Here is a 21,507-nt window from a genome sequence, read left to right on the forward strand (position 1 = left end):
GCAGGAAAGATCTAAAATTGACACCCTATCATCTCAATTAAAAGAACTAGAGAAGTAAGAGCAAATAAATTCAAAAGCTAGCAGAAGACAAGAAATAACTAAGATCAGAGCAGAACTGAAGGAGATAGAGACACACAAAACCCTTAAAAAAATCAATGAATGCAGGAGCTGGTTTTCTGAAAAGATCAACAAAATGGATAGACCACTAGCTAGACTAATGAAGAAGAAAAGAGAGAAGAATCAAATAGACATAATAAAAAATGATAAAGGGGATATCACCACTGATTTCACAAAAATACAAACCACCCTCAGAGAATACTATAAACACCTCTACACAAATTAACTACAAAATGTAGAAGAAATGGATAAATTCCTAGACACATACACCCTCCCAAGACTAAACCAGGAAGAGGTCGAATCCCTGACTAGATCAATAACAAGTTCTGAAATTGAGGCAGTAATTAATAGCCTACCAACCAAAAAAAAGCCCAGGACCAGACAGATTCACAGGCGCATTCTACCAGAGGTACAAAGAGGAGCTGCTGCTATTCCTTCTGAAACTATTGCAAAGAATATAAAAAGAGAGACTGCTCCCTAACTCATTTTATGAAGCCAGCATCATCCTGATACGAAAACCTGGCAGAGACACAACAAAAAAAAAGAAAATTTCAGGCCAGTATCTCTGATGAACATCAATGTAAAAATCCTGAATAAAATCCTGGCAAACCGAATCCAGCAGCACATCAAAAAGTTTATCTACCACAATCAAGTCAGCTTCATCCCTGGGGTGCAAGGCTGGTTCAACATATGCAAATCAGTAAACATAATCCATCACATAAACAGAACCAATAACAAAAACCATATGATTATCTCAATAGATGCAGAAAAGTCCTTCAGTAAAATTCAACACCTCTTCATGCTAAAAACTCTCAATAAACTAGCTATTGATGAAACATATCTCAAAATAGTAAGGGCTATTTATGACAAACCCACAGCCAGTATCATACTGTATGGGCAAAACTGGAAGCATTCCCTTTGTAAACCAGCACAAGACAAGGATGCCCTCTCTCACCACTCCGATTCAACACACTACTGGAAGTTCTGGCCAGGGCAATCAGGCAAGAGGGAGAAATAAAGGGTATTCAAATAGGAAAGGAGGAAGTCAAATTGTCTCTGTTTGCAGATAACATGATTGTATATTTAGAAAACTCCATCATCTCAGCCCAAAATCTCCTTAAGCTGATAAGCAACTTCAGCAAAGTCTCAGGATACCAAATCAATGTGCAAAAATCACAAGCATTCCTCTATGCCAATAATAGACAAAGAGCCAAATCATGAGTGAACTCCCATTCACAATTGCTATGAAGAGAATAAGATACTTAGGAATACAACTTACAAGGGATTTGAAGGATCATTTCAAGGAGAACTACAAACCACTGCTCAAGGAAATAAGAGAGGACACAAACAAATGGCAAAACATTCTATGCTCATGGATAGGAAGAATCAATATTGTGAAAAAGACCATACTACCCAAAGTAATTTATAGATTCAATGCTATCCCCATCAAGCTACCAATGACTTTCTTCACAGAATTAGAAAAAACTGCTTTAAATTTCATATGGAACCTAAAAAGAGCCCATATAGCCAAGACAGTCCTAAGCAAAAAGAACAAAGCTGGAGGCATCATGTTACCTGACTTCAAACTATATTGCAAGGCTACAGTAACCAAAACAGCATGGTACTGGTACCAAAACAGATATATAGACCAATGGAACAGAACGGAGGCCTCAGAAATAACACCACACATCTAAAACCATCTGATCTTTGACAAACCTGACAAAAACAAGCAATGGGGAAAGGATTCCCTATTTAATAAATGGTGTTGGGAAAACCAGCTAGCCATACGCAGAAAACTGAAACTGGACCCCTTCCTTATACCTTATACAAAAATTAATTCAAGATGGATTAAAGACTTAAACATAAGACCTAAAACCATAAAAACCCTAGAAGAAAACCTAGGCAATACCATTCAGGACATAGGCATGGGCAAAGACTTCATGACTAAAACACCAAAAGCAATGGCAACAAAAGCCAAAATAGACAAATGGGATCTAATTAAACTAAAGAGCTTCTGCATAGCAAAAGAAACTATCAGAGTGAACAGGCAACCTACAGAATGGGAGAAAATTTTTGCAATCTATCCATCTGACAAAGGGCTAATATCTAGAATCTGCGAGGAACTTAAACAAATTTACAGGAAAAAAACAACCCTATCAAAAAGTGGGCAAAGGGGCCGGGTGTAGTGGCTCACGCCTGTAATCCCAGCACTTTGGGAGGACGAGGCAGGTGAATCACGAGGTCAGGAGATGGAGAGCGTCCTGGCTAACACGGTGAAACCCCGTCTCTACTAAAATATACAAAAAAAAAAATATTAGCTGGGCGTGGTGGTGGGCGCCTGTAGTCTCAGCTACTTGGGAGGCTGAGGCAGGAGAATGGCCTGAACCCAGACGGCGGAGCTTGCGGTGAGCTGAGATCACGCCACTGCATTCCAGCCTGGGGGACAGACCAAGACTCTGTCTCAAAAAAAAAAAAAAAAAAATGGGCAACAGACATTTCTCAAAAGAAGACATTTATGCGGCCAACAAAGATCTGAAAAAAGGCTCATCATCACTGCTCATTAGAGAAATACAAATCGAAACCACAATGAGATACCATCTCATGCCAGTTAGAATGGCGATCATTAAAAAGTCAGGAAACAACAGATGCTGAAGAGGATGTAGAGATATAGGAATGCTTTTACAGTGTTGGTGGGAATGTAAATCAACCATTGTAGAAGACATTGTGGTGATTCCTCAAGGATCTAGAACCAGAAATACCATTTGACCCAGCAATCCCATTACTGGGTATACACCCAAAGGATTATAAATCATTCTGCTATAAAGGCACATGCACACGTATGTTTATTGCAGCACTATTGACAATAGCAAAGACTTGGAACCAACCCACATGCCCATCAGTGATTGACTGGATAAAGAAAATGTGGTACATACACACCATGGAATAATATGCAGCCATGCGTATTATGACTAGCTCATGTCCTTTGCAGGGACATGGATGAAGCTGGAAACCATCATTCTCAGCAAACTAACACAGGAACAGGAAATCAAACACTTCATGTTCTCACTCATAAGTGGGAGTTGAACAATGAGAACACTTGGCCACAGGGAGGGGAACATCACACACTGGGGCCTGTCGGGGGGTGGGGGATAGGGGAGGGATAGCATTAGGAGAAATACCTAATGTAGATGATGGGTTGATGGGTGCAGCAAACCACCATGGCATGTGTATACCTATGTAACAAACCTGCACGTTCTGCACATGTATCCCAGAACTTAATGTGTAATTAAAAAAAAAAAAGAAAAAAAAGTATGTCTGAACATGTATGTGTATGCAGCAGACAAGAGGAGGTAAATACCTATGGCTGATAAGACGGCATCAAACTACATACCAAATTGTTACTTCACTTCTGTTTCTCCGGCTTACTTCAGAATTACCTTGCATAGGATGAAAGATTTAATGGAACAGGAAAGGGTATTTGTGTTCAGCCTCAGCTTTTAGGATGGGAGTAGCCAATGGGTATGTATAATCTGGGCAATCCTGCACATGCTGACTGGGAAACCCAAGTCTTATATCTCATATACCATAGTAATTTTTGCAGTTCCACAGATGAAAATGAAATGAAACCAACTCCTTTTCAGAAAAGATGTCTTTTAAGAAATCTATTTATTATTATTATTATAAAAGCAAAATAAAACAGGATCACTCTTTTATATAATTACAAAATATTTTTAAATATGTGCATGACAAATGCTGTGTAATACACCTCATTATTTTCAGAGTGTCCCTGATGGGCTCCTTATCCTTGACCTAAAAATGGTGATTCCAAATTTAAGACTTTCTTGGGTGTATTTTTTAATTGGAGTAAATACAGAGGTCAAAATTACTCTTGGGTTTCTAGTAAGAAGAAATGCAATTACTTGTGAATTATTTTAAGCTCCAATGCTATTTGCTCTCTGTTAAACTGGTAAAACAAATTACTCGTTATGGAATATATACCCACATAAGTCTTTAAGTAAAATGTTATTGCTAAAATGTATCTTAAAATCTAATTGTTAGTCTTTGTTACACTTGTCAGCTCAGAATGGTCAGGAACTTTTTTTTGTGATAAGCCTCACAGAGGCTATGGAAAACAGGAGCAGTTTTTTCTTGGGAATATAATTGCAGTAATACTGTACCACCTAATGAAGTCAGAAAAAACAATTTATGTAGAAATATAGTTCTGAGAGCCTTGCGATTATTGCCTTTTGTGTCATTCTGCCTACATTACACAAAGTAGGACTTAGGAAGTCCTGGAAATAATATGTTGGATATTTTCTAATTACTGTGTCAGCATGATCAATCATTTTCTAAATTTGCCAGTTTCCTGAAATAGCTTAGCTTATGTTCATAGCACTTTAGAGGAAGCAGCACAAAATTAGTTTCTATTGGTGTCACAAAAGAAATGAAATATTTATCTTTGGCAAAAAGACCTGTACACCAAACTTCAATTAATGAGTACAAGAATTAGAAATCAAAACTTTGTTTAGTCTAAGGAAAAACAGTTCTTTAAACTGTAACCACATGGCTGTTTCTTGTTTGCATCAACTCTGGGTGACTGTTATTGTCTTCTGTGAATTCTCTGGGGCAGGGGCCTGACTTTGTTGAATGAGCCAATTGTTTTCCTTTGTGTTGCCCATCTAGTAAGTTCCCATCTGGTTTGTATCAGACTGTTTTCACAGCCAACAACTGCTGCCTTCTCTATATCCTGACACTTCGGGGCCCCACGCTATCAAAGCACTGCTGCGATGGCCTTGCTGGCAGGGCCTATACAGCTGTGCCTCACAGCTTGGAACTATTACCCAGAGTAATGGTAACGTAGAACTTGGACTGGCCCTTATTCCCACTGGTGTCGTGTGTACAGTGAGCAGAAACCCACCCTCTCCCTCTCTCCCCCTTGCCCCAAAACTTGCTATTCAACAGAAAATCTTTAAAGCTCTTATTTTAGGATGTGGAATGGTGATGTTCTTATTTTCTAGTGGCTTCCTGTATTTGAAAGCTCATTTTTCATTCTTTCACTCTTTCAAAAGTTACCAGGTCTGGCCTTAGGGAAGTGAACTGGTCACTATGTCACATTTCATTTTTGTTTCCATATTTAGTTAGGAATGGCTAGAGATGTCAAAACCCACTGTCAAGGCTACACAGATAATACAGTGTATTTTTAGTGATAACCACAAGCCATAATTTGAGAGAAGTCTTCATATTTAGGAAGGGTTTCCATCTCAGAAAATAGATTTTCTGTGTATAGATATAGAGGCACTTAGCTTCAAACTGCTTAGTAAATATTAGGGAGTTACTTTGCCATCAGCTTTGGTAATTATCAAATGTCATTTATAAGAATGTTATAATAGTGACCTTCTCTAACAGTCTGTGGCCTGGTATAACATAGGTGTATTAGGATTATGGGTGTTATTATTGACAAAGATATGGTTGAGTTTAAGTGTAGTTATGATATTATTGCTTAATAGACATAAACTGAAACAGCAAACTTCTTTTGTACCAAAGAAAGGAATTAAATGTGAATTTACAATGTATTAAGATTTTTTAAATGCTGAAGATTAGTTAAAACTGGATTATAATTTGTGCTTTCAATTAAATCAAGTGGCTGATTGTTGTAGAGCATGAAGTATCCTAGATAGTAAGCCCTGTGAGAGTTAAACTACAGCAAGCCCTGTGAGAGTTAAACTACAGCAGCAACAAAATCTCACCTTCTGCTTCTGAATAATTTCAGTGCACTGGTATTTCAAGGTTTCAGGAAAAAAAAAAAGAAAGGAATTCATCTTTGTAGTCAGCAGTATGGCCTATGACTTAGTGTAACTATTTATTTGATATTAAAGGTTACCTAGTAATGTCAGTAATTTGGCTTAATTTTATCATTGGAAAAAAGTTTAAAACTACAAAGGTATAATCTTTTAATTGCTGAAACTACCCTATTGGTTTTTTCCATTTTAACTTTTTTATAGAAGAATAATATACATTCAGAAAGTACACATATCGTAAGTATACAGCTCAAAGAATTTTCACAAATACAGTATACTTGTGCAAGCAGTATCCAGCTCAAGAAATTGAACACTGCCAGACCCCCAAAGACCCTCATGCTCCCTTTCAGCCACAGTCTCTACTCCCACAAGCATAAAGCCACTATTCTGACTTCTAACAACCTAGATTAGTTTCCTTGTTTGCACTTCACATAAATGAAATCATACGGTATGTATGGCTTCTTTCACCAGGGAAACCTATTGTAGTTTTTAAGATTCTTTTAGTTTTTAAACTATTATGGCATGCTTTTATAAAGAATGATCTGAGAGGAATTTGTTTTAGTAGCTGTTTCACAGGCTGTTCAACTAACAGGAAGTGAGTTGTAGATAAAGTTGTCTATTAAAACATAGAGTCTCTCAGTTCTCAACCAAATTTTAATGCTGGAATGTCCCTCTAGACATTCTTGCCCCTAAAAGGCAGGCACTCTCTCTGTCATAACACGAACAGGAATACAGTCAAGTACTTAAATGCTTTTTAATAAGCTTTAATAATTGAATGTACATTACTCAAGTTAATTGTGATTTGCATTCAGGATAGGTGGGTCATCTATTTTCTGAATTAACTATCAACTTCTTGGCAGTGGGATATATACTTTTATGCCGCCAGGATCCTGTTTCTGAAAATGCTATTATTTAAGAGAGTTGGTATACCTACTAGAGCCAATGAGTAACTTAATTTGGAGGATCTGGCCAGGTTATTTAACAAATACTAACTTCTTTTTATATATTTTTAAGTACCCTAATAATTTATTGGATTTTTTTTTTTTTTTTTTTTTTTAGTGAACTCAAACTCGTATAAAAATGTAGCTATCCTGACTGTTACTAATTTTAGATGTCTCCTTTTTGAGTTTTGTTTTAAATTCTGTACTTCAGCCCTTTAAAAATTTATGTTGTTTTGTGGGTTAAAAAATTCACATTTTGGGGGGCTTCATCTTTATATCCTTATTTTGCAGTTAACAGCCTTATAGTTTTATGCTGTTGTCTTAAATAATCCATAAAGAATTTGTTTAAAGTAATACTATAAAGATTTACAGATGTAAGTATTGCTATACCAGTGACTCTTACTGAAAATAGCATTGAAGAGTCAGAAGGTAAGCTTTCAAGCCCAAAATAAATTTTTTAAAATATAAGAGTATAACTATTATAAAGCCCAAATTTCAATTTTTTTTAAATACCAATTTTTATAAATGTCATTTTATTTTAGATTCGAGGGTACATGTGCATGTTTATTGCATGGATATATTGGTATATTGCTTAATTGTGGGGATTGGGCTTCTAATGTACCCATTACCCAAATAGTTAACATAGTACTTGATAGGTTATTTTTCAACCCTACCCCCCTTTCCCCGGCTTTTGGAGTTTTCATCATCTATTATTTCCATCCGTATGTCCATGTGTACCCATTGTTTAGCTCCCACTTATAAGTGAGAATATGTGGTAATGAATTTTCTGCTTCTGAGTTTGTTCACTTAGGTTAGTGGCCTATGAGCTCCATCTATGTTGCTGGAAAGGACATGATTTCATTCTTTTTTATGGCTGTGTAGTATTCATTGAAAAATACCAATTTTTGAAAAGCGTGTACACTATAACATGGTTTACTTTCAATTGGCACCAGAGATAGCAACAATATTTTGAACGATTATTTGAAATGAAAAGCTAAAATATTGAAATAAGGGGGGTATTTGGAAAAAGCACAGTGTGTACAAGTAGTGCAATCCCACAGTACTCCCTGTGTGCCTTCAATTAAAGCTTTTTCAGCCAGTATCCCTTTTTTTCCAGGCTGGAATTCTGTTTCCAAATCTAAGCTCACTTGTTCTTTATTTTGTAGTATCTTCAAACATTTAAGTAAAAGCTAACAAGTCAGCTTTTTGTGGTAAAGATAAAAATATAAATTATATTTATAGTTAATATATAACTCAATTTCTAGTCAGCATTGCTCATTCAAAATTTCCATAGAAATGTTAATAGAAATTTATAGATCAAATAATTCCAAAATTTTCCTTCTCGTCTTTTGACTTCAATACCAGTATTATGGTTTTTTTTTTTTTTCCAGTTTTGATCAGCAGGATAAAGAACTGTAAGAACCGACAAACTTGAGAAGCAGTTTTCAAGCTGTGTTGACCTAGTTGTAGGCCATGTTTGCTGTTTTAATCATCAACTGCAGAGCACAATACTCACCCTTCCAGTAAACCCCGTAAATCAACGAGTGAGAATTATGAAGCCACTACTTGTTATAAGAATAAAAGTGGTCAACTCTGATATTGTGATAGTGGCTTGTTTTTTTAACTGTTAAGAGGTATCACTGCAGAAGTCAAGATCCTCCCCCAGTTTTGACTGAGGAGAGTTTTATGTTTACAATAACAGCAACAACAATATGTCATAGTTACCATTTATGTACCCTTCCTTTATGTGGCATACTCTGCTAAGATCCTTGATCAACTCAGTTAGGGAGGTAATATTCTCATTACTTGCCATAAACAAGTGGTTCTTCAATGGAAGTGATCTCTGAGGTGGTATTGATACCTTTGTTTTCATGTTTATACTCTATGTTCTCTGTAGAATTTGAAAGGGAGCTCTATTAAACTGGAGGGACCAAGCAGTAATAATTTCTTCCCTCTCAAACTCTTGGAAATTTAGAAACAGAGTGAGAAGTGAACACAGATAGCGTTTAAACATTAACATCATAGTAAGCACTTTTTTTGTTGTTGTTGAGATGGAGTCTTGCTCTATTGCCCACGCTGGAGTGCAGTGGCGCGATCTTGGCTCACTGCAAGCTCAGCCTCCCGGGTTCACGCCATTTTCCTGCCTCGGCCTCCCGAGTAGCTGGGACTACAGGTGCCTGCCACCATGCCCGGCTAATTTTTTGTATTTTTAGTAGAGACAGGGTTTCACCATATTAGCCAGGATGGTCTTGATCTCCTGACCTCCTGATCCGCCCACCTTGGCCTCCCAAAGTGCTGGAATTACAGGCATGAGCCACTGCGCCCGGCCCATAGTAAGCACTTTTAATACATTTAAAGATTTTAAAAAATGGTGTCACAGTTGAGCTGGGCATGGTGACAGACACCTGTAGTTCTAGCTACTAGGAAGGCTGAGGTGGCAGGATGGCAGGATCCCTTGAGCCCAGAAGGTCGAGGCTGCAGTGAGCTATGATTGTACCACTGCACTCCAGCCTGGGTGACAGAATGAGACCCCATTTCTTTAAAAAACAAACAAACAAAACCTATATCACAGTTGTATGTTTAATTTTGGACTATTTGTGGATATCAAATATATGTAACTTGTATTTGTCCACACTCTTGTCCTTATAAAACATTAAATTTTCTACAGTATAACAATAATAGTTTAACATGAATGTTTATCTCCAGTGAGAATGTATTGCCCAGCATAATGAAATATGGAATGCTTATAAACTTGCCCATTTAAATATCTTCTTATAAAAATCCACCCAAAAATTTTTTTAATTTTTAGTGTAAATTTTTTTTAATTTTTAATTTTTGTGAGTATACAGTAGGTATATGTATTTATGGGTTACATGAGATATTTTGATACAGGCATGCAGTGTGTAATAATCACATCAGGGTAATTGGAGTATGCATCTCCTTTGTGTTACAAACAATCCAATTATACTCAGTTATTTTAAAATGTGCATTTAAATTATTTTTTACTATAGTCACCCTGTTGTGCTAGCAAATTACTGGGCCTAATTCATTCTTCCTATTTTTTTTTTTAAACCTATTAACCATTCCCACTTCCCTTCCACTCCCACTACCATTCCCAGCCTGTGGTAACCATCCTTCTACTGCCTATCTCCATGAGTTCAATTGTTTTTTTTCTTTTCTTTTCTTTTCTTTTCTCCGGCCTGGCTCTGTTGTCCAGGCTGATATGCAGTGGCACCATCTTGGCTCACTGCAACCTCTGCCTCCTGGACTCAAGCCATCCTCCCACCTGAGCCTCCCAAGTAGCTGGGTCTACAGGCGCGAGCCACCACACCTGGCTACTTTTTGTATTTTTTGTAGAGACTAGGTCTAGCCATGTTGCCCAGGCTGGTCTTGAACTCCTAAGCTCAAGTGATTCACCTGTCTCAAACTCCCAAAGTGCTTGGATTACAGGCATGAGCCACCTCACCCGGCCTGTTTTTATTTTTTAGTTCCCACAAATAAATGAGAACCTTCAAAGTTTGTCTTTCTGTGTCTGGCTTATTTCACTTAACTTAATAACCTCCAGTTCTATCCATATTGTTGCATAAGACAGGATCTCATCCTTTTTTATGGCTGGATAACACTCCATTGTGTACATGTACTACCTGAAATTTTTGTGAAATAAATGAAGCTTAAGAGATAACTGATTTTTATCTTAAAGAAAATTAGAAAAGAAATACTGATTATACAACATTATAATTTTTTTCATATCACCCTACCCCAAGAATTTGTTTGAAATAAGTTATAGAAGGTTGTTAACTGACTGTACTTCACAGCACAGATTAACAGCATCATAACGGAGCCATGCCCTTAGTATCCAGGGTGTCTTGTTGGCCTGAGACCTATATGTGCTATAGGTTTCTCTCAGTTAACTTTCCGATTCTCTGGCCATAAAAAAGATTTTTTCCTCAGCCTATTTTATCTCAATACTAAAAATTTGCTTTGCTATAATAGTGTATTACTCTTCTGTGCTCCCTGCCAGCTTTATGGGTTGTTTCCTATGGATTGTGTTGAGTAATATGCTCCAGGCTGGCCTAGGAAGAAGGGAAATTCTAAACCTCTTTTTGTAATTATTAAATTATTAGGTAAGAGAATCTGTGAAAACTTTTCACCTTGGAAGAAATGGCCCATTAATTTCCTTTATTTAATACAAATTTCAGATTTTCTCATGACCCTTTGCTTCCCCCCTCTCTCATCTGTGATGCATAAAGATAATAATCTGTTAAAGTATTTTTCTATTGATAGTCATTAAAATTCAGCTGTTTAACTTCCTTCTTTACATTAAGGCCACTAGATCAAACTTCTGTTTACCTGGTTTTGTGAGACTAACGGTGGGAGTGCATTTGGTTTGTGTTCTTTTAGTGAATAGGAATGAATCATGATTATTTCTATGCTTAACTAATTTTCTTCTGAAAAAATAAATTTTTATGTAGTTTCACCAGGTGATATGGATCGGACACAAATCAAGCTTAATCCATACCTCACATGTGTATTTTCAGGTAAGATTTTTACTTTAAAAGTTCTTGAACTTGGAGCTGTTCAGATTTTTTCATTTCCTTATGATTCTTTCTCTCATAATAATCAACACAGTAGAAATACTAATAGCAATTTTTAATTCTTATGTAATATCTGTAAATTCACCCCAGGTTATAAACTCAGCTCTCCAAAAGGCGTAAGTTAGAGGACAGGAAAGAAAACCTATCGTTTCGCTTTGGAAAGTTTATAAAATGATGAATTAAAAGGCTGCAGGTGTGGTATTCAGAGCACTAAGGATAGGACTCAAGATAATTCCATCTGGGGGAGGTTATTTCTTGGGACAGGACAGTGTTTAAACTTTGAAGTCATTTTAAACAAAGTGAAGCAGCTGGAACCTGGCATAAGAAGAAACAGATCTTTCACATTAACGATTGCTTTTTAGAGGAAAAAGAATTGGAGTTGTTTTTACAGGTGTCAGAACATTTATTCTTCCTATAAGAACTGCTTTGTTTTTACCTTAAATTATAAATTTTAAAATAAGCATTTGTCAACTCATTTGAAAAATAAAAAAAGTAAAAGGATTCATATGCCTAAAAGATATTTTGGGATAAGATCTTTGTAACATTTTAAGTTACCCTTTCTAAAACATGAGTAAGGAAAGAAATGTTTAATAGTGACTAATTCTGGAAAGCAAAAGTAAATAAAATATTGCATACTATACTTAACATCAAATGATGAGGCACCTTCTTCATCAAGACTTTCATTTATTCTCAAACACTGCGGCTATGATGTTGCAAATCTGTAGGACTGGGTTAAGTATGTGAGGAGAATTGAATACAGCAGGATAGTTCAGCAGCTGCTTACACAGGAATTGGAGCAAGAGTGGATGAGCCCAGGGTGTACAGGAAAAATGCTTCAAGAACTCAATAAAACACAGCTGAAATACTGTAACATTTTCACAGACAGCTGGGCAGCAACTGCATTGCTGGAACTCAGGGCTGATTTTAAAGACAAGATCTGGTCAGTGTGAATCTAAGCAAGCTGTTAGCAAAGAGAAACCACAGACTCTCTAGGTAGAAACAAATCAATTTGGTTCAGCAGTCATTTCAAGGTCCACTGTTTGTCCAGCATCATGCTGAGGCTTTGTAGAATGCAGAGGTAAATAAGACACAGTCACTGTCCTAGTGGAGCACATCTTTAATGGAAATAACAGACTTACAAGTTAGTAACAATAATACAAGGTGATAAGGTCACAGATACTTACTGTGTACCTGCTATACTAGTCACCCGGAACACAAAGACTGTCACTTCCAAAGACTGTCCATGCTCTTAAGGAATGCATTGCCTGGTAGAAATGACGGATACATAAATAATTACAGTGCAGTCTGGTAAGTGCTGCAGTCAGAATAAGACAGCCACAATTAACAGGAGAGGAACTAATATTTCACCACTATCACTGGAAAAACAATTCAGAGAATTGAATCCTACCATTCGTTACATAACTTATTACTCAGAATAAATTATAGTTTTTCTTTTACTTAGTTTTATAAATCTGACATCCAAAAACAGAAAACATAAAATTTCTTTATGAATTTTAAATATTTTTAAAGCAAAAAATTGGAATTTCAAATGTCAAAAACGTGTATTAAATTATATCTGAGGAAGCTTCTAATGCATGGTCTGACTCCATGGCATGCCCCGCTTAAATGCATGCCAGGTTAAATGACACACTGCAAAGCCATGGAATCAAGGAATAGTCTTTTTTATAGACCTGAAAACAGCTGTTGAAACAATTACATCATAGAGTAATGACTTGACTGTGCAAATTTAAAAAGTCAAACTTTAAAAGCATCAAACTATATTTAATAGAGGTAGAAGATTTATATTTGCTTTCATGGTGATTTATTAAAATATTATGTCTTTTCTTTAAAAAAATTAATTTTTTTATGAATGTTACCCTTTTCGCCTGTTCACAGTAATCTAAGTGATGCTTTTTTAAATGTTCCCAGTCTAACGAGTTCTTTTACAAAGTTCTAAAACTGTGATTTAGCTTGTGTAAATGAATACTTTAAATAAAAAGTTTTCAGCCGGGCGCAGTGGCTCACGCCTGTAATCCCAGCACTTTGAGAGGCCAAGGTGGGCGGATCACGGGGTCAGGAGTTTGACATCAGCCTGACCAACATGGTGAAACCCCGTCTCTACTAAAATACAATAATTAGCCGGGTGCGGTGGTGAACACCATTAATCCAAGCTACTCAGGAGGCAGAGGCAGGAGAATCGCTTAATCCCGGGAGGTGGAGGTTGCAGTGAGCCAAGATCATGCCATTGCACTCCAGCCTGGGTGACACAGTGATGCTCCGTCTCAAAAAAAAAAAAAAAACTCCCAAAATGTACATTAACAAATACCTTTAGATAAGATGGTACATTTTATTGCTATAACTTCTTGATTAAAACACAGTTAACTAGAGTTTAAACTAGCATAACTATTTGGAGGCCTTCCAGAGTGTACTCTCTCTTTCCCCACTCCCTCTTTTTTTCTTAATTGTATTTCAGTGAAACATTCTTATTCCTCCTTCTAAAGCAAAGTACCTTTTGCAGCCCACCCTGAGCCTCATTGCCTCTTAGATAGTGGCTTTCCAATTACATAAAAGTAAGAGCTGATATGTTTGTGTGCTTTCTATGTTCCAGCACTATACAAAACACTTTGTATGTATTATCTCGCTGAATCCTCATAAAAACCTCTGAAGTTAGCCGGGCGTGGTGGCTCACACCTGTAATCCCAGCACTTTGGGAGACCGAGGCGGGTGGATCACGAGATCAGGAGATTGAGACCATGGTGAAACCCCAGCTCTACTAAAAATACAAAAATTAGCCGGGCTTGGTGGTGGGCGCCTTTAGTCCCTCACAGCTACTTGGGAGGCTGAGGCAGGAGAATGGCATGAACCCAGGAGGCAGAGCTTGCAGTGAGCCAAGATCGCACCACTGCACTCCAGCCTGGGTGACAAAGCGAGACTCCGTCTCAAACAAACAAACAAACAAAAAACACCTCTGAAGTCGGTACTTACTTTTTTTTATAGTTGAGAAAACTGGGGTTCAGAGAAGTTACGTAACTTTTTCAGTCTCTTATTATTTGCTGTCCCTCTTACCTTTCACCTATTTTTCTTTGTAGTACTTAGTACTTCCTGTTATATTAGATATTTATTTCCTTACTTGTCATTCATCCCCTGAACCCAACAGAATGTGCGGCCAGTGAGGTTGGATCCTTTGTTTTCTTCACTGCTGTATTCTCCAGAGTCTAGAACAGTGCCAGGCACATAGTAGGTGCACAGTTGATATCTGTTGGATGGATGGATGAGCTGAGCTCTGCCCTGTTCCAGAATCCATTCTCTTATCCCCTCTGCCTTTTACTCCTTCCCATACAGAAGCCTCACACCAGCAGTCTGGGTGGGGCCATTCCTAAGTGACCTGATTTGGACCCTACTCTTGATCTGTCATGAAGAGACTTATGCTTAAAACTTCATCACCGCTCCCAAGTTTGTTGGTGTTCTTATTACTGCCTAGTCAGTCAACCAAATCTGTCATTTCAGAGTGAAACTTGGTTCTTTATAAGTACTAAGTCTCCATCCAAAATATCTTGGCCCTATTTCCACTGCCAAGGATCATTAGTTCTTCCATGGACTATTTTTGTAGATCCCTCTCCTCTCTCTCTATTTTCCACACAGCTATTAGGATGATTTTTACCTTTTTTTTTTTAACTTTTATTTTAGGTTTGGGGGTACATGTGAAGAAGGTTTCCTGTATAGGTAAACTCAGGCTGTGGGGATTTGTCATACAGATTATTTCATCACCCGGGTATTAAGCCTAGTACCCAATAGTTATTTTTTCTGCTCCTCTTCTTCCTCTCACCCTCCAATCTCAAGTAGATCCCAGTGTTTGTTGTTTCCTTCTTTGTGTTCATGAGTCCTCATCATTTAGCTCCCACTTATAAGTGAGAACATGCAGTATTTGGTTTTCTGTTCCTGCATTAGTTTGCTAAGGATGATAGCTTCCAGTTTCATCCATGTTCCTGCAAAAAACATGATCTTGTTCTTTTTTATGGCTGCATGGTATTCCATGGTATACATGTACCACAGTTTCTTTATCCAATTTGTCATTCTTGGGCATTTAGGTTGATTCCATACCTTTCCTGTTGTGAATAGTGCTGCAGTGAACATTTGCGTATATGTGTCTTTATGGTAGACTGATTTATATTCCTCTGGGTATAAACTCAGTAATGGAATTGCTGGGTCGAATGATAGTTCTGCTTTTAGCTGTTTGGGGAATCATCATATTACTTTCCATAACGGTTGAACTAATTTACCCTCCTACCAAGTGAGTAAGTGTTTCCTTTTCTCTGCAACCTCACCAGCATCTGTTATTTTTTGGCTTTTTAATAATAGCCATTCTGACTGGTGTGAGATGGTATCTCATTGTGGTTTTGATTTGCATTTCTCTAATAAGCAGTGATATTGAGATTTTATTCATATACTTCCTGGCCTCATGTATGTCTTCTTTTGAAAAGTGTTCATGTCCTTTGGGGTTGTTTTTCTCTTATAAATTTGTTTTAAGTTCCTTATAGATGCTGGATATTAGACCATACATTTGCTCAAATTATTCCTCTGGTCAAAATTTTTTGTGACTCCTTACTGCTTTCACAGGACTTGGCCCTGGCCTTGCTTTATAGCCTTATCTCACCATTCCTCCTATCCAAACAATATTTGATATCAGAATACTCAGAGTTCCCTTAACACATTAACTTTATCTTGACTTTATTTTGTTATTCTCTTTTCCTTCATTGCCTTCCCACCATCTTTTCAGTCCCAACTCAATGGCTACCTTCCACTTCATTTAAGTATTCTTATACATGTTTATCTCCTCTACTAGGTGATGAACTTCTTGAGGATGAGGACTCTGTCTTCTTCATCTGTGTATGCTCTTAGCTCCATACATGCAGAAGATTCATATAGATGTTTAGTTAGTGCATATATGCTTTTGGAGAAGCCCACTTTAATGTCTCTGGGCCTCAGTTGCCTTGTCTGTTTCCGAGAATTACTGTTAGGATCAGATAATATGATGGTGAAAACATGTTTACAAAATTTGAATTGTTATACAAATATAAGGCAATAACTGCAAGAAATGCTTACAGTGATTGAATTCAGTATGTTCCTTGAGACTTGGAAACTTCTAGGAGATCCCCCCACCCTAAAAAGTTATAGCTCTTGTTACAACATTGAGCAATTTAATCTGTAATTTTATGCACAAAGTAGAAAACGAAGGTATATACAAAGTGGTTTTGGGAAATTAACAGAGAAAAGAAGAGTATTTGGTATCACTGTTGTTTTTGGCAGATGCGTAACTCAAGGAATGGATTAGAAGGTAACATTAAGTTGTTTGTATGAGTGGAAAATTAATTTGCTCTAGGACTTAGTTATATCCAGTGTTAGTTTTTATTTTATTGATGAGGTGAGCTCTGATATTGGCTGCTTCCCTCAGCTATTTTGTGTATTCTGCATCATGGCTTTGTAAAATATAAGAATATTTAAATATTACATATTATTAATGCTTATGTCCTATACACATTTTTAAGGCCAGGCATGGTGGCTTACATCTGTAATGTCAGCACTTTGGGAGGCTGAAGAAGGAGGATCACTTGAGACCAAGGAGTTTGAGACCAGCCCTGGCATCATAGGGAGACCCTCCCTCTACAAAAAATTTTTAAAAATTAGCCAGGCATGGTGGTACATACCTGTGGTCCTAACTACTTGGGAGGTTGAGGTGGAAGGATCGCTTGAGCCTGTGAGGTTGAGGCTGCAGTGAGCCGTGATCACGCCACTGCACTCCAGCCTAGGTGACAGAGCAAGACCCTGTCTCAAAAAAAAGATTAAAAAAAATAGTCTTTAGTGTCTGTTCATTGCATTTTTATTACATCCTGACAAACTGAAAAGACTAAAATCTTTTCCTATTTGAAATATTTATTCTATTTAAATTCACATAAAACTTGTTTTCTTTTTAAATACTATGGTATTATATTATAGTTTGTGATATTGCTGTAATGATACCAAATCTTATCTTCCTCTGCTTTTTATAAAAAATGAAATAGTAACAAAAAGGAGTGATACAGTATTTAAAACAGTCTTTGTTAAATTTCCTTATATGAAAGGAATTTTCCTTTTACAAGTATTCTGATCTTGGACAGCTGTGATTGAGTCATCAGTAAAATCTCCAGAACTGTCTTAATTGTACTGTGGCCCCTATAAAAATTTAATGAAAAATTCTATGTTATTACTGTAGAAACTACTTGAAAAACATAAAGGGATTTTAGAAAAATTACTGTGACTCTTGTCTGAAATATGTCTTTAAGATTGTTTAAGGTCATTTATTTTTAATGTATTTATTGTTCTTATGTCTATGGTAAATCCATGAAATTTTAAATGAGGATTTTTGTTTGTTTTAAATAATACCAAGTTGACAGTCTTTATATTCTTAGGCATCGTGCTTTAAACTTACAGGGGTGAATTCGGGTATAGGCAGATACATACACTTATGTAGTCAACTTTGAGTTTTTTACATATTAATGAATTATTTATCCCAAACTGCCTGCCCTCTGCCACCAGCTAGCTTTCATATTAGACATTATAATATTGCTCTCAATCCATGAAGTGGGAATTTTTTTTTCATATTTCATTAAATGTAGAGATAATGTCTACTTTACAGTAGAGAGAAAAGTCTATTTTACAGAGAAAAATGCTTTCCAAAGTCAAGTATCAGTAATACTTGGATGACCACTGCAGTATGTTTTTCCTCTGACATTGCTAACCTTATATCACTTCTGTTGACTGATAGCATAGCACCCTTAGGCACTCAGTAAATCATTATTAATGACATGCTCTTGAGTTTAAGAGTCTATTTTTTAGGAATAGGAGGAAGAGCAAAGTGCCTTGGCAACCTTTGACTTCAAATGCCTTTTGCATGGCTCATATCTTACCTCTTAAAAAAAAAAAAAGTTCTTGCTCTAATCACAAACCTTTAATTTCTGGCTATTATAGTGTTTTATTGCTCTCCTAGCTATTTACTTAATGGTAACAGTAGTAATAATGGCTATCTTTTAGTGGTAATGGGAGCGCTTAGTTTTTGACCACTTACTGAGTGCTAAGCTCTGTTGTTGAGCTCTTCACTGACACTATATTATCCTCACTATACTGTGCAAAGTAGGTACTATTATCCCATTTAACATATGGGAAACTGAACTTTTGAGTGGTAAAATAACTTGCTGACAGTCACACAGCCAGCAAGAAGTTAAGTCTGGATTTCAAAGACTAGGCCCTTAACCCCATTTGATCTTACTTAGCATTTATCATCTGTATCACAACTTTTAACTTGTATACTAATGTTGTCTCTGACTGATTAGGAGTGAGGGTAGAAAGGAGGAAGGTGCATTTTACCTCTCTGACAAGTTCTAAGCACCTTGGGACAAGAGAGTCCCTCGTGTGCAATCCTTATTTGGAATCCGCGCCCCCCCCAACCTCATATTATTTTGCAAAGTATAAAGCACGTAAATACTCAGGATACGCATGTTGAGCTGAATGAGCTTCTCCTTTGTGCAGGTGGGAAAGCAGTGCCACTCTCCGCTTCACAGATGCCCCCTGCCAAGATGTCAGTGACGCTGCCCTCAGTGAACCTCGAGGATTGCTCTCAGTCTCTGAGTCTCAGCACGATGCAGGAGGACATGGAGTCTTCAGGGGCAGATACCTTCTGAACGAGAAGAGACAGCCAGCACAGTGTTTATGCCACTGGTTTTAAAGTCATTTTACCTTGGCTTAAAACCCTCTCTCAGACTGTTTGGTTTTTGAGCATATTCTGAAAAAAATTTCCAGTTTTTTAAATAAAATGAAAAGCATAATTTGGGTATTTAAAGTTTTTAAATAAAATAAGTATAAGTCATCATAAGTCTGATTGTGAGTTGTTTCTTAGAATCCTGAGATAGCATAGAGTAGTGAAAGGGCATGGCTTTTGACATCTAGGCATTTAATCTATAGGTGTAATTATCTGTATGTATTTATAAAATTATGTAGCTCAAGGTTACTCATTCTAACATTTTTATAACAGCAAATAGAAAAAATCAAATGTCTATCAATAATAGACTGGTTTTAAAGTGATGGTACATCAGTACAATGGAATACTATGTATTACAAAAAAAGAATTTAAAAAGTTTATTGATATGGAATAATCTCTGAGATGCACTGTTAAACTGAAAAAAGCCATGTGCAAAATAGTGTATGAACTATGCAATTGTTGAAATTATTTAAAATGGGATGGGGAGGAATTCAAATGTATGGTATGTCACATATTCTTACATGTATTTGCTTGTAAATATATTATATAAACAAGAAACTGCTAAGTTTGTCTCCAGGGAGGAGAATTGTTGGCTGGGTGATAGGAGAGGCTAAGTGATAGGAATCAAGGATAATCGTGGTTACTATGTATTTGAACTTCAGTTGTGATAGAAAAAAATTATCAGTGAGATTAATTTTTATATGCCTTATGTATACCATATAAACCTTTATAAACCTGTGAAACATGTAACTCTATTACCTTTTGCAACATAAATACATAAAATTAAAGGGAAATAAAAAGCATTGCTTCGTAATCAGATACATGTAGGTTCTAATCCCAATTTCTGTAACTTCTTGCTTTGTGATAGGGGCCAACGAAACCCCTTCTTATCAGCTGTTTCAGATTAATGGGTTTAATACTTAGTTTTGCAGAATAATGGGCATTAGTGATTGTGTGTGGAGATGGGGGTGGGTAGTGCCCAGCACAGTGCTTGATACCATGTAAGTGCTCAATAAATGGTGGTGTTCTTATTATCTTGAGGGATTTCCGTACTGTATAGTAGAGGGTATAAGCACATGAAAAGAAAGGCAGCGTAGCACTAGTGAAAAAAATTTACCTCCCAGAAAAATCATTTTCTGTCGCAACTGAATTTCAAACACACAGTAATTATAGTCATCCTTGACTTTTTCAGCATTTTTGTAGGTTGCTAAGTGGATCTCAGCACTGGCAGCACATTAGAACCTCTGGGAGCTTTAAAAAATACTAATGCCTGGGCCTTGTACCAAGGGATTTCAATTTAATTGATCTTGGATGGGGTCCAGGCATTGGTATTAAAAAAAAAAAAAAGACCTTTTCAGGTAATTTTAATGGGCACTCAAGGCTGAGAATTACTGAAGAGCAATTTAGAATTCCTTAAACTTCTAATAGGGGCCATTGCCTGGGGATTTTTTTCTCACTGAACATAGAAGCTGCAAAAATCTATGGAAACTCAGAAATGTGTCAGCCTTCCACATGCACTTCCTCACAGCTTCTCTCAGGTATTTGGTTACTGGAATGTTTTAGGTTTCACTTTAGAACCCATTTTCTTTGATATGGCCCTTTGGACAGTTCTGCTTATAACAGTTTCCTTTAAACAAGTGGAAGAAAAATGTTGCTCTGTGGATTTTAATTTGTTTTTGATATTCATCTACAAGACTCTGGGCAAGGTGAAAGCTGGAGAAATGTTGCTTAGTGCTGCTTCATTTTAAACATGACACCCCACCCCCCAACCTTGGTTTCTGGTTTTCATAGTTTTTTCTGCCTTGGAAGGATTTTAGCAAAATCTTGGTTTAGTTAAAGCATTTTTTATTTAAAGGTGTTGGTAGATTTTTCCCCCTAACCATAGAAAGCCTGCCTTTTCTAACTTTAGGGTAGAAGTGTAATCTTGGATTTATTCTACTGTGCACGTGAGCTTTTCTTTTTAAAAAAAATTAGTGTCCATTCGACGGTTTCTTTTTTTTTTTGAGATGGAATTTTGCTCTTGTTGCCCAGGCTGGAGTGCAGTGGTGTGATGTCAGCTCACCGCAACCTCTGCCTCCTGGTTTCAAGCGATTCTCCTGCCTCAGCCTCCTGAGTAGCTGGGATTACAGGCGTGTGCCACCACGCCTGGCAAATTTTGTATTTTTAGTAGAGATGTGGTTTCTCCATGTTGGTCAGGCTAGTCTTCAACTCCCGACCTCAGGTGATCTGCCTGCCTCAGCCTCCCAAAGTGCTGGGATTACAGG

At 37.0% G+C, this 21,507-nt stretch overlaps 1 protein-coding gene across 13 annotated transcripts in view; it reads left to right on the forward strand.

The window, feature by feature from the left end:
• The window catches only part of KIAA0586 (KIAA0586 ortholog), a 126,708-nt gene extending 107,357 nt beyond the window's left edge, over positions 1 to 19,351 (forward strand). For 6 of the 13 annotated variants that reach the window (XM_054530677.2, XM_009249122.4, XM_054530683.2 and 3 more), the window contains 2 exons: positions 11,329 to 11,394; positions 19,015 to 19,351. In XM_054530677.2, coding sequence (XP_054386652.2) covers positions 11,329 to 11,394; positions 19,015 to 19,166 — 218 coding nt within the window. In that variant the 3' untranslated portion in view covers positions 19,167 to 19,351. Of the gene's footprint in view, positions 1 to 8,247; positions 8,454 to 11,328; positions 11,395 to 15,138; positions 15,224 to 19,014 lie in introns of those variants that run through there. The other 7 variants (XM_054530678.2, XM_054530681.2, XM_054530682.2 and 4 more) reach the window with 4 other exon arrangements.
• The last annotated feature ends 2,156 nt before the right edge of the window (positions 19,352 to 21,507 follow it).

This window comes from Pongo abelii, chromosome 15, assembly GCF_028885655.2.
Source record: "Pongo abelii isolate AG06213 chromosome 15, NHGRI_mPonAbe1-v2.0_pri, whole genome shotgun sequence".
Taxonomy (NCBI): Eukaryota; Metazoa; Chordata; class Mammalia; order Primates; family Hominidae; genus Pongo; species Pongo abelii.